Genomic DNA, 14,649 nt, shown 5'->3' with positions numbered 1-14,649 from the left:
TTTGCTATTCAATTGTGTGCTTTATTTCCTGTAGTTGTTGGCTCTCTTCAAAAGTAAAAGATCATATTCTTTCTTAAGTTCAGAAATTGTATTTTCTTCTTTACCTTGTAAATATTTTTATGGGCCTTTTCTAAAATGGTGATTTATTTTTCATTCATTTTAATTTCTAACTCAGAATATGATATTATCATTCCCCTTACGTATGCATGCCTTTAAAGCATGCAAAATTATGTCGGGGGTCAGTTTTTCTCTGTCCTCTATGTCTACATTTGCAATGGTAAAGTTTAGTAAATGTCGGGTCTTGAAGATGTGTTCTGTTCATTCTCCATGTCACTAATTGTATTTTCGGTTGGTGTAGTTATGCATGATGCAGGAGAATTATCCGATATAACTACGTCATGGACTTTTTAACCCAGTATATTGTTGAGTGCATTTTTGGAAAGAAAAATGTAGTCAATTCTTGAATAGATTTTCTTACTTTGAGAAAAAAATAAGTAGTCTTTTGTAGTTGAGAATAGTAATCTCCAGGTGTCCTGTAAATTATTTGTAGAGATTAACATTTTCAGCATCTTTGGAGGCTCTTTGAATTTGCCTTTTATATTTCTGTGTCTGTCTAACTTGTGGAATGTGTGATTTAAATTATAGTTCCTGTCTGGATTTGATAGAATTCAAGCTATGTTCGATCTAAAAACATAATGTAACGTACAATTAAAAATTAGAAAACAACCTTCTTGGTCCATGTGCTGGGAAAAATGGTATATTCTTGTTTATCACAATGCCTACACCTCTGCTGTTAATACAGTAGGTGGCAGCATAGGCCTCTCCAATCCAGCTCCTCTTTAAATGTTCAATCAAAGTTATCCTTGTATGTTCCATCTATCATTGAATAACCATAATACAAAAATGTTTTGCAGAAGGCAGTGGACATACCATGGATATGGGAGATTCATAGTATGAATACATACTGTAATTATTGTATACATTACATATATAGAACATGTGAACATGTAGGCTGAGCAAACATTTAACAGAGAACACAAAATAACAAAAAGCAAAGGACTTCTTTGCACTTTGAGGCGCTGTGCCTTTTTTATGTTTTTTAAGCTCCAACTCCTCTCCAAATGTACCAACAGTATGTGGATCATGTCAATGTAAATACATTGGAGAAGGCCTGCCACTTAAGTACTGTGCTCAGTTTGTAATACCTTGTCAATGAAAGTATATTGGCTGGTGGGGAGAGTGGGTGCACCGAAAGGTCAGAGTGAGATGAGTTGAGAGGCACCACACAACGTGTCTGATGCCCTCCCAGCTACCCCGTCCCAATCCCTCGGCTAGAGCACATCTCCACTCTAACCAATGACCACCATTGGATGTTAGCTATAATGGCAAAAAAAAATTATAATAATGACTCGACGTCCTCTCCTAATCGGGCCAGAACTTATTTATTTTACAGAAGGTTTACAAGTCACAAAAAAAACACAATTACATTGTAGTATAGATACATCCTTATTTTCACCCTCTCCCAATCCAAGCGTATCCCTCTCCACTTCCCCCTCCCAGTTTTCCTCCCCCCTTTATCTCACCCAAGCCGAGCTTCCCCTCTTCCCTAACTGGATCAAGTACCCTCCCACTTCCTCCTCCACCGCCTTACCCACCCAAACCACTTGAGTGTATATATATATATAGTGTTTTCTATCCAAATCTACTAATAATATGCATATTCTATTTTCTGGGCCGGAGTAGTAACCTGTTTAAATTGGGTACGGTTTTTCATCCGGCCGTGAAAATACTGCCCCCTAGCCCCTAGAGGTTGGGGGTTTCTCACATTCTTCTCTGAAGATCCTCTCGAGCTCTGTCAGGTTGGATCGGGAGCGTCGCTGCTCAGCTATTTTCAAGTCTTTCCAGAGATGTTCGATTGGGTTCAATTCAGGGCTCTGGCTGAGCCACTAAAGGACATTGAGATTTGTCCCGAAGCCACTCCTGCATTGTCTTATCTGTGTTGTTAGAGTCGTTGTCCTGTTTGAAGGTGAACCTTTGCCCCAGTCTGAAGTCCTGAGCACTCTGGAGCAGGTTTTTGTTATGGATCTCTCTGTACTTTGCTCCATTCATCTTTGCCTCAATCCTGACTAGTCTCCCAGTCCCTGCCACTGAAAAACCTCCCCACAACATGATGCTGCCGCCACCATGCTTCACTGTAGGGATGGTGCCAGGTGTCCTCCAGACGTGACACTTGGCATTCAGGCCAAAGAGTTCAATCTAGGCTTCATCAGACCAAAGAATCTTGTTTCTCAGGGTCTGAGAGTTCTTTAGGTGCCTTTTGGCCAACTCCAAGCGGGCTGTCATGTGCCTTTTACTGCGGAGTGGCTTTTGTCTGGCCACTCTACCATAAAGGCCTGATTGGTGGAGTGCTACGGAGATGGTTGTCCTTCTGAAAAGTTATCCCATCTCCATAGAGGAACTCTAGAGCTCGATCAGGGTGACCACCGGGTTCTTGACCAAGTCCCTTCTCCCCCAGTTGCTCAGTTTGGCCAGGCAGCCAGCTCTAGGAAGAGTCTTGGTGGTTCCAATCTTCTTCCATTTAGAAATGATGGAGGCCATCGTGTTCTTGGGGACTTTCAATGCTGCAGAATTTCTTTGGGTACCCTGACATGCACTGTCAACTGTGGGACCTTATATAGACAGGTGTGTGCCTTTCCAGATCATGTCCAATCAACTGAATTTACCACAGGTAGACTCCAATCCAGTTGTAGAAGCATATCAAGGATGATCAATGGAAACAGGATGCACCTGAGCTCAATTTTGAGTCTCAAAGCAAAAGGTCTGAATACTTATGTAAATAAGGTATTTCTGATTTTTATTTGTAATACATTTACAAACCTGTTTTCACTTTGTCATTATTGGGTATTGTGTATAGATTGATGAGGAAAAAAACAAATGTAATCAATTTTAAAATAAGACTGTAACATAGCAAAATTAGAAAAGTGCCAAGGGGTCTGAATACTTTCCGAATGCACTGATCTAAGTAATACTGTATATAATCAAAGCATCACTAAGGGCAGCACAGAAACCCAGAGTCAAAAAGGGTCCAGAGATGGAGAAAAAGGGGATGGAGACGATTTCATTATATGTACGCCCATCAGATATATATTACTCAATATCCTATCACAGATGTCACGTTGGGAGTCGTCTGTGAATTGTTGGATATTTCAGTAGGCCAGTAACCAGAGCTTTGCTGTTTTGGACCCAATAACGGACAAGGAAAAATCTGTCGGGAGTGAGTTGGCAACTGGAGGGTTGATGGCATCAGAGTTTATGGTGCAACCTTCTGCCTTTTTGCCCTTGAGCAAGCCATTGGCTGTCATTGTAATTAACAATTTGTTCTTAACTGACTTGCCTAGTTAAATAAAAGGTACAAAAAAAACGACCATGGAAGTGTGCTGCGTTCATGACCAATTGGGAATTTGTCACATACGACTGGGACAAATCCACTTGAACGGTCCTCCAACTGGTAATTAGTAGTGAGAAACTCATCTGTTTTTCCTGAGCAATGTTCCCTCTAATCTGCAGGAAACGCAACTCCCCGGGACTGCCGCACAGAAGAAATATCAACCTACACGTGATTGAACTACTTCACTCAACTTTCTAGAGTTTTCCCCTTTAGTGAACGCACTACGTTTCCCTTTACTGTGGGAATTGTGATCGAATCAACGCAATATTATCCACTTTCAATGCAACATACCGAAACAAAACAAACTATGCAAGACTTCGTTCGCAGAACTAACTATGCAAGAGATTTTGTTGTAGGCATCGGAGTAGGATTCTATTGCATTGACACTCAAGACTCAGCCCGTACTCTACACAGACCAGCGCAGAAAAATCAATCAGAGCTACAGTAGGCCTATATGCAAATAGGCTATTGCCATATATGGATTTGTGCCATTCACGTTGAACTGGACTGTGTTTACAGCATGAGCGGTCATGAGTAGATACACTTGTTTTGAGATCAAAGCGAGAGCTGCATGTAGCCAAGTGTGCACATTTGTTCTTATCCTTTGTACATTTCTAGACATCTTTCACAATTGTTTTGTCTTAAAGGGGCATTTTTGTATTTAAAAAAAGGCTTGAAGAAGCTAAATAGCCAATAGGCAGAGGGTAGCATGATTTGTCTGATTCTCTGTAATAATGGTATGGGAATAATAATGCATTTTATTTTGTAAAGTGGTTTCTTGCATCAAACAACAGTGGTCCTTTATATCTCAGTTGGTAGAGCAAGGTGCTTGTAATGCCAGGGTAGTGTGTTCAATTCCTGGGACCACCCATACATAACATGTATGTATGGGGTCCAATCCTTAAGAGGTTATTAAAATGTTAAGGTATGCTTTTTCTCAATAGTTTTTGATGCTAAGCCACTCTGGTAGGCCTACGTTATGATCAAATTGCCACAGTACCTTACTTGACCACTGTCTAATAGTGTAACTTAAAGCGAATACATCCTCAGTGTTCACCCGGTGCTGGAAGTTGCACAGAATTTTCACAATGTTCAAGTTTGTGCTCAGAACACCTGAAATTTGCTCAGTGCCGAAAAAAAATAGAGGGAACATTGATCCTGAGTTCCCACTTCTCCCACATGGTGACCTCTGACATCACCTACTAAGGAAATGACCTCGATAACATCATTTTCGGCAGTTAAATGCAACAACAAAACATTATTTATAAAAAGCAATCAATTCATGTTTTTTTTTCATTATAATTTCTTTACAAGAATGATAGCTGTACTTTTAGTTTACGGTTCACGCAACTTGTTGACTATTAGCCAGCCAATCAACGTTTCTCAAAGAGTTTTCCCAGCCCCCGTCCTGGCAGGAGGCTTTTTTTGGCTCTTGGTAGGCCGTCATTGTAAATAAGAATTTGTTCTAAACTGACTTATCTAGTTAAATAAAAGTTAAATAAAAATAAAACAAAGCGCGTGAATGCATCCAACTGGAATTTACAACTTCATAGGTGGTAAATTTCCACATCCCAGTTGGTTACGCAGCATTATGTAGAAAATAATAGCAAATCCAAGATCAGAATTATTTTGTTTCTGGACAGGACCTGGGCATCACGGCAGCTCACTCACACACTCACTCACTCACTCACTCACCTTGGCACTACGGCACATAATGGACAGATATTAATAGATTAATTAATAGAATGGATTTAGAACTCCTATTTTGTAAGGGACATGAAATGTTGCCTGTGCATTTGGCCAATGACAGGCATTCCACATTTAGCCCCACCCACGTGAAAATCTCAATATCAAGTATTTTTTGAGTTTATATGCAAAAAACAAGCCATTTTTCAGTAGATTTATTTTATATACAAGAAAGAAAAAAAGTGTTCTCATTCCCGATTGCGCCGATTTAATGCAGAAACAAGTTATCCCAACGTACCCTTGGCAGCCACTGTCTCTTGATCTTTCTCTCCCCACAGTTAGTCTCTAAAGCGACTAAGTAAAAACATGGCAGTTGAATCAATTTGAAGTGGCAGGGGGGGCTGGATTTATTGTTTCCCAGGAGGCTCCCTGGTTGATGAGAAGTAACATGCAATGGCAGAACATGTAGGGGTGCTAAAAGACCATGAAGGGATAACGAGGGACAAGCAGTGCTCTATTTTTACCTCTATTACAGTTTTTCCCAATTCTATACCAAACCTGTAACTCATTTAGCAGAACCATACAGCAAATCTGCAATACTACTGGCACATATTTTGCTTTACACTCAGATTGCAATTCTATACCAAACATTTTGCCAAACACAACACACAATTCTCTACCTTTGGCATAACCTTCACAGCTAAAATCTCTTGTGTGCAAATGAAAAGCAACACTCTTCAACAAGCTAATTTCAATTACCAATTGATCACTTTCACTCTTCACATGTGCAAACATTAAATGCGTAAATGTTCACTTTGCAATCACACCTTTGGTATGGATAAAAAGGCCACAGGTGAGTACTTCTGTATTTCGAGAACAATGGAAGCAAAATTGGCAGAGAGAGATCGAGCTGGAGGTGGAGGTGCGGGTGGAGGTAGGGGTAGAGATGGAGGTGGAGGTAGAGGTGGAGGAAGACCAATAAATTCGGGCGACTGTGGTGGACCATGTCGTCAACCATGGTCTGACCTTGAGAGAGGTTGGGCAGAGAGTGCAGCCCAATCTGAGCTGCTTCACCGTAGCATCCATCATCCGGACGTTCCAAAATGAAAATAGGTATGTACTGCAGACATTGAACCTATCTACTACTTTTACTACTTGACAGTAGAACAACGTAAAGCACAGTAAAGACAGTAGATTCCAATACATACTGAAACGGGAATCAAAGTCAATGTTTCATGTATTACTGTATGTATGAAATTGAGAGCTATATTACTTTGTAACATGTTTATCTTTTATACTGTATTACTGTAGTGTTCACTGTACTGTATGCTATTTTGTTATTGTAGAACTGAAAGACGATCACCACTTGGAGGTAGAACGCGTCTATTTACAGACTAACAGGAGGCTGCCACTGTGCAAATGCCATAAGACTTCGGGAAATCCGACAACAGATTATTGAAAACCCTGCCATTTTCCAACCATAGCCTGCATCCTTAAGAAACACTATCTCCGAATGAAGCAAATCTACAGAGTCCCATTTGAAAGAAATTCCCAAAGAGTGAAGGATAAACGGTACAAATATGTGCAAGTAAGTAATGTACTAGTATTACACTCTTGAAACATTGCCAGTGAACTTTACTATACAGCAATTACAGTATTCACTGTCATTTCAGAGAATCATGGATTTGGATGCAAGTCCCATGCCCCAGGAAATCAAATTTATAGATGAGGCTGGATTCAATTTGGCGAAGACGAGGAGGAGAGGAAGGAACATCATTGGTCAACGTGCCATCATTGAGGTACCTGGCCAGTGCAGGGGAAATGTCACCATATGTACAGCTATGAGCCACAATAGGGTCCTCCATCGCCATGCCACCCTTGGGATCATACAACACTGCCCATCTCCTTAATTTCCTGAACACCTTACACGACAATCTTTTTCTATCGGGATGCTCAGGTCTACAACTGGTTCCATGACCATCCTAGGTTTACAATTCTCTATCTCCCACCATATTCCCCATTTCTCAACCCCATTGATGAGTTGTTTTCAGCATGGCGGCGGTAGGTGTATGATCGCAAACCCCATGAATGTATGGCCCTTCTCCAGGCAATGGAGGAGGCCTGTGGTGATATTCCAGCAGAGTCCTGTCAGGGGTGGAGGTGTAATGCCAGAAGATATTTCCCTGCTGTCTGGCCAAGGAGAATATCACCTGTGATGTTGATGAAAATCTGTGGACGGACCAAAACAACAGACATGACTGATTTTGTATTTGTTTCTTGACTTATGATTTAGATTTGACCGTTTCTTTGAAATATAAAACATACATTTTTGCATTTGTATTCCTTTCTTGTTTGAGTACACACAATATATACAGTATCACAGCAAAATCTTAGTCTTTACAGTGAAATAGGTTCTGATAGTAGTGTTTTGAATATGTCACATTAGTGTGATCTGGGTTTCACTAAGTTAGATTCATTTGATGTGCGTGTCTCATTTATATGCAGAGTTTCATTTTGAGCAGGGAGTACATCATTTTGATTCATGTGTTTTATTTTGCAAGATATCTGTGGGGTTTGGGGAAATTGGCTAACTGTTTTGTGTTTTGTGTTGAGAGTTTTGAGTACTTGAGATGTAGTTTCAGCAAATGTGTGTTAACAATTGGTGAAAACTGTAAGTGCCTGAAGGTCCCACAAAGATGACGTGTGTTGGCCAGAGCAGTTACAATGACATTAGTTTGGGCAACACTGGACTGACAGTGAGAAAAACATTATTTGGAGTAGTAGCCTCTGTTTATTAACTTACATCAGAGTTTCAGGTGCCACCTTCTGCCGTTTCTGCCCTTGAGCAAGGCACTTAAACCCCTAATATGCTCCAGGGGCGGGGGTATAGCCCGAGCCAGGGGAGGCGTAGCTCTGCGAATCTGATTTCACAAAATCTATTATTTGGCAGGGAATACTATTTGTAGATCAGTGATTCTACACCTCACTCAAGATGATCCTCTGGGGCATCCCGAGTGGCGAAGTGGTCTAAGGCACTGCATTGCAGTGCTAGCGGTGCCACTAGAGAAGCTGGTTAGAGTCCAGGCTCTGTTGCAGCCGGCTGCGACCGGGAGACCCATGGGGCGGCGTACAATTGGCCCAGCGTCGTCTGGGTTAGGGGAGGGTTTGGACGGGCAGGGATGTTCCTGTCCCATCGCGCACTAGCGACTCATGTGGCGGGCCAAGCACAATGCACGCTGACATGGTCGCCAGGTGTTTCGCGCTTCCTCCGACACATTGGTGCGGCTGGCTTCCGGATTAAGCGGGCGTTGTGTCAAGAAGCAGTACGGCTTGGCTGGATTGTGTTTCGGAGGACGCACGACTCTCAACCTTTGCAGCGATGGAACAGGACTGTAACTACCAATTGGATACCACATAATTGGGGAGAAAAAGGGGTAATACATTTTTTTTATGATCCTCTACAACTGACTTGGAAGTAGTAGAAAAGTAGAATAAAAAAGTATTTGTCAATTAGGGGAAATTAAATGGGAGAATCAATGAAATCAACCATGGAAGTATACAGAAAAATAATAGTAAATCCAAGATCACAATTTGTTTTTATGGACACGGCCTGGGTATCGCAGAAGCTCACTCACTTATCTTGGCACTGTGGCACATGAACAGCTATTAATAGATTAATTAATAGACAACAGATTAATAGAATGGATTTAGAACTCCTATTTTGTAAGGGACAGGAAATGTTGCCTGTGCATTTGGCCAATGACAGGCATTCCACATTTAACACCAATCCACATGTGAAAATCTAAATATCAAGTATTTTGCTGGTTTGTATGCAAAAACAAAAATGTTTCAGTTTTTCGATGTCTATCCAAGAAAAACGAAGTCCCCCCCTGCTGTTTTGTCACTCCTGATTGCCTCGATTTAATGCAGAAAACAAATGATCCCAAGGGTAAGTGGCAGCCACTATCTTTTGATCTTTCTCTCCTCCACTCTTAGTCTCTAAAGCTACTACACTCTTAGAGGATAAGGTGCTATTTAAAACCGTAAAGGGTTCTTCTGTTGTCCCCATAGGAGAACCCTTTGAAGAACCCTTTTTGGTTCCAGGAAGAACCATTTTGGCTTCCACGTAGAACCCTTTCTCCAGAGTAGATAACAAGCGGTACTGCTCTATTTTTACCTCTATCGAGTGCCTGAAGGTCTCACAAAGATAGTCCAGTGTTGCCTGAACTGACAGTGAGAAAAACATTACTTTGAGTAGTAGCCTCTGTGTATTAACTTAAATGATAGATAAAGAAACGAGACATAACACAAATTAAAAATAAATCCCACATAATGAGATGCCTCAGGTTCTATTGTGGTTTTATCAAATACAATAATCCCAAATGGTTCCTAGAGAAGGTGCTCTTATCCTCGTTAATATAAAGAGTAGAACACCAAGAAGCAACTATGTGTCCACTGTAGTTTGTGAAGCTGGTCTGGTTATGACTGCCTGGGTTATCAGTAAGAGGACTGAAAAATGTATTAACGCCATCGAAATTAATACTGTATGTAATCAAAGCATCACTAAGGGCAGCACAGAATCCCAGAGTCAAAAGGGTGCAGAGATGGAGAGAAGGGGGTGAAGACGATTTCATTCTGTGTATGCCTATCAGATATGCATTACCCAATAGCCTGTCACCGATGTCACGTTGTTTGAGAGTCATCAAAGATGTTGCTGATGTCATATTAAATATGCCACTAGATGTCAGTCTTTCATTGTTTAAACTCAAGGTGTTACCATAGTGTATGTAACAAAATATATATGTGACAATCTCAACAGTTATTAGATAAAATGATCTATCATTTGCTATAATTGTATTTTCATTTTACTTCAGGTGCATCAGCATTATGAGCATTATTATGAGATGTTTACCAGCAGATTTACACTGTGCAACAATATTGACAGTGCACTATACGGTGATTGGAAAATACAGATCTGCTAAATCTGTAACTATCATAGATGTGCATTTTTGTATTTTTTCTCTCAATACAATTTGGTGTCCGTCTGTATTGTCGCTAGACGTTAGTACTGAAAAATCTATAAACTTAAATCTTATTTTGTTAACAGTGATTTGTTTTTCTCTAGGTCAATGCAGCACAAGTTTATGCCTGTTCGGGTTTATATTTTAGCTTCAATAATTTGCGAGTAATGGCAAAACTGTATCTAGTGAACATGCAATCAGTAACACTGTGGAGTTCAGTATGTGCATGAGTTGTTTTGGTGCTCCGTTTAGTTGCTAGTTGTTGACATATTTATCACAATTATAATTTTTTGTGTTCATCCCATTAAATTATAGCATCATATTTTTAATTGTACGGTGGTTGGAAAAACATGCCTTGCCAGAAGCGTAGTATATGCAAGACAGTATAAAAGACATTTAGATTGTAAAATCTAGTACTTGTGATTAAGGCATGTTCTGATTCACCAGGCTGTCCTTACGCATACGTCTCTCTTCCCCTCTCAATATCTCTGCAGATAATCTTCCGAAAGATCGCCGATGTGAAGAAGGAGGAGGAAGAGCGCCGGCAGCAGAAGAATGAAGTAATGCTCTCCATTCCTGTTGACCACCCGGTTCGCAGGCTCTTCCAGAAGTTCAAGCAGCAGAAAGAGATTCACATGCCAATCCAAGCTCAGCCTGACCTGGAGCGCAACCGGCTTCAGGTTGAGCACCACCACCCCCTTACCAATCTCCCACACCAACAGTGTCAGACTCACCCCTTGCAGCACCAAAATGGCTCCCCGATGCAGAATGGGGCACCTGGCATTGGTGGAGGGACTACCAGCGGTGGCTCCAGTGTAGTTACTGTCTCCCAGATCACCCCGTTGCAGAGTTCACTGGCCTATGTCCACACTGTGGAGCCCATTCACACTGGTTGTCACGAGGTCAAGGAGCTGAAGCCCAGTGTGGTGGACCAGAACTGCCTGAGGGTCACCAGTCTGGTACGGCCCAGGTGTGGAGGTGGTGGTCAAGGCTGGATGCAGTTTAAGAATGCTACTACAGCGGCGGTGCCCCTGACCCCCGATGAACCTGAAGGGCCACAGCAGAAAGAAGAGGAGGAATGGGGTGACGTGTCCCATTCCTCAGAACAGTTGACTGATGACAGCAAGAGCCAGGAGGCAGAAGGTGGCGAGAGCAGCAGCGGGGGTGGCGCCAGCAGCACAGGAGAGGGGGGCGACGAGAAGAGCGCACTCCACAAGACAGACTCCTGCGACAGCGGCATTACCAAGAGTGATCTTCGGATCGACAGGGCAGGGGACGCACCAAGCCCCTATGAGCGGAGTCCAATGGGGAGAAGTCCTTTTGAACACAGCCTCGGGGTTGGGAGTGTGGGCGTGCTTGGCCACCCCTTCCAACCCATGTCTGAACAGGTGCTGCTCCAGTCCACTCTCCAGGAGGCCAAGCTGGAGCTGAAGGGAGATATCCAGATGCTGAGTGGCCGTTTATCAACACTTGAAGCCCAAGTTAGTGAGATCCTGAGATTGCTGTCTGAGAAGAGGAGGCTCTCACTGCCGCAGACCTCTACCCCCAAGGCTAAGATCAAATGCCAGGACATCTTCACCGTGTCAAGACCTGTCACACCGGACATTGAGAGAGACGATGGACCTTTTTGAATGACAAAAAAACATTGATGTATTTATCTGTACCGACTTCCGTGCCCAATCTTTTTCTTTAATGGACAAGATGAGGAAACTGGACACAGAATTAAGGTGGGAAGAAGTTTTAGTGTAAATAACCATTTGCATGTCCAGCTGGATTCTGGCCTGCCAAAGACATTTTAAAGAAACCTTTGGATTGCAATTGCTTGTACATTTATGCAGTTGACTGCATGCATAAATGATTTTAAGATACAGATTTTTCACTGTACAGTACCTTCAGTACAGTAGCACAGGGATTTAACAGTTTTTGACTTTGTTGATGTACTTTCACGTTGAGTCTGCTTTTCCCAGGTCCAGTCTATAGACCTTCTATTCCGAGCACAAACAGCTAAGGAGTAAAGCGATTTGTAAGAGCTTGGGTCACATAAACAAATACGTTACCGAAAAAGAACTGGATTCAGGCCACCTTTTCCAACTTCCCTCGCTTAGGTTAACACAGCCATGGTTAATCTTTAGTTAACATTTGAATTGGAAATGAAAGATTTACATGTTGTTGACTTATTTTTGTGTTGGCAGCCCTGGTTTTAAGGGTTGTTGTGACCACCCCATACAGAAGCAATCCGTCAATATAATAAAGAACAATCTGACAATAAGAATCAGACAGAAGGCCCGCTAGTAGGTCAGAAGGTTGTAAATCACCGATTCATATCGTGATCAACTAGTAAGTCAGAATATTGTAAATCACTGATTCATATCGTGATCCACTAGTAAGTCAGAATATTGAAAATCACTGATTCATATCGTGATCCACTAGTAGGTCAGAAGATTGAAAATCACTGATTCATATTTGTGATTGCAAAGTGCAATGCTTAGAGTAGGCACTAATCATCTTGTAGGCTTCCTGGTTGTTATTACACAACTTTATAAGATCTAAAGCTGTTTTTATTGATCAGATGTTCAACCTGACTGTACCGATTGATAGAAGGTGTGGGCCCAAAACAAAGAAATGCTTAATACACAGGTATAGTCTAACACTACAAACCTTTATTGATAAGATCTAAAGCTGTTTTAATTGATGTTCAGTATATCAATGCAGACTGACATGAAAACAGGCCCTGTTTAGGCAAATAGCCTCTGTGACTGTCTAATTGACAGAATCAGAATCACCTTTATTCGCAAAGAAATACATTTTGCTGTGGTAAACTCGATCCAAAGATTAAGGCAGAGATGATTTAATGATATAATAGAAAAATATTTAATCAAGCAGTTGCAGGGGAGATGTATCTCTGATTTCACAGGGAAGAACTCAAAGAGTTAATGGTTCCATGTCCCTTATATAGTGGGAGGTGATAATACAATCATATTGTTACACAGCAGTTATTTTATACCAGCAACAGTTCCAGAACACAATGGCCTTCTTTTAGGATGTAGACATAACAGGAGTCTATGAAAGGCATAACATCACAGTCCAACACAGAACATATCCTTTGAGAAGTTACAACAGCTCACCCTAAATTCTGCCACCACAATTTGCAACAGGAATTTGAAATAGTGCTGCCACAATAAATAGAATATACAGGCAAACAGAATATACAGGCAGATAAACAAAATATACAGGCAGACAATAAACAGAATATATGTATGTACACTACGAACAATAAAGCTAAAAACTACTGACTGTACACTATAACGATGCATGTAGAGATGAATAAAAAACCCGACCTGAGGTAAATAAATCTTCATGAGATAATGATTAGCACAAATGTATTCTAAATTTGATATTATTGCGTGATTAAATCTGTGCCTTAGTTTCTCAATTACCACCTCCAGTACAACATGATTTAGTTGTGTTTAAAGACCAAATAGTAGTGTTTAGAACTTACTAAGCTGTTTAATGCAGAGGTGTTTAATACAATGTGATTTCAACCATACACTCCCCTTAGTTTTTTGTTATGCTAAAAATGTTTCATACAAAAATGTTAATTCCAATTTTACAAAGATACAAAACTGTTTGTGGATTATGCTTGCATAGAGAGGACTTTCGTGCATGTGCTTGAGATTTATTTTCCCAGATGGAAATGAATGGAAGCATCCTCATTGTTTACCATATCATATTGTTAGCCACCACTTTGTGTAGAGAGTGACCACGTCCACAACTGATTGAATGCATTTTGGAAAGTTGACATATCTACAGAAATTGCCTTGATAAGACACCTTATAACAAACATGAACAGAGAGCCGACACTATATAAAGACTTTGTAAGCATGACTAGGCCAGATTCAAGATGCTGATTCAGTCCGCACACACATTTATTGTTTGTGTTTGCAAAAATGTACAACTTTCATTAAAATCAGAATAACTTTGTTTTATCTTGTCTAATTACATGAATTCAAATGTTGTTAACTGTTGCACAGGAACAATGTGATTTCTGCAGAATACGTTTGATAGAATTCCCGACTATGGGTCATTGTGTGAATATAACGCTGTGCGCTGAGAGTCGGGAAGCAAGTTCAGGGAGTGAGTGTTTTAATAAAATAAACAGAACATAATACAAACCAAGAACCACTAACAGCACACAGACATGAAACAGAAACTATCACACCTGGGGAAGGAACCAAAGAGAGTGACAAATATAGGGAAGGTAATCAGGGAAGTGATAGAGTCCAGGTGAGAGTAACGATGGTGACAGGTGTGCGCCATAACCAGCAGCCTGGTGACCTAGAGGCCGGAGAGGGAGCACACGTGACAGTGAAACTGGAACAAAAATATACCATTAGGTTTTGGATATTTCAGAAATTTAGTTAATAGAAAGGTACTTTGGAAGAAAACATTTTGGCATATTTGACATTTGTTTGCTGAAGGATTATTGAGAAATTA

General features: G+C 41.0%; 1 protein-coding gene across 1 annotated transcript in view; it reads left to right on the top strand.

Moving 5' to 3' along the window:
• The window catches only part of LOC115174667 (potassium voltage-gated channel subfamily H member 5-like), a 130,992-nt gene extending 116,853 nt beyond the window's left edge, over window positions 1-14,139 (top strand). The window contains exon 12 of the mRNA XM_029733425.1: window positions 10,650-14,139. Within this exon, the coding sequence (XP_029589285.1) occupies window positions 10,650-11,786 (1,137 nt within the window). The 3' untranslated portion in view covers window positions 11,787-14,139. The remainder of the gene's footprint in view (window positions 1-10,649) is intronic.
• The last annotated feature ends 510 nt before the right edge of the window (window positions 14,140-14,649 follow it).

Source organism: Salmo trutta, chromosome 35, assembly GCF_901001165.1.
Source record: "Salmo trutta chromosome 35, fSalTru1.1, whole genome shotgun sequence".
Classification (NCBI taxonomy): domain Eukaryota; kingdom Metazoa; phylum Chordata; class Actinopteri; order Salmoniformes; family Salmonidae; genus Salmo; species Salmo trutta.
The sequence above is the reverse complement of the archived record's forward strand: the minus strand, read 5'-3'. Positions and strand labels throughout refer to the sequence as shown.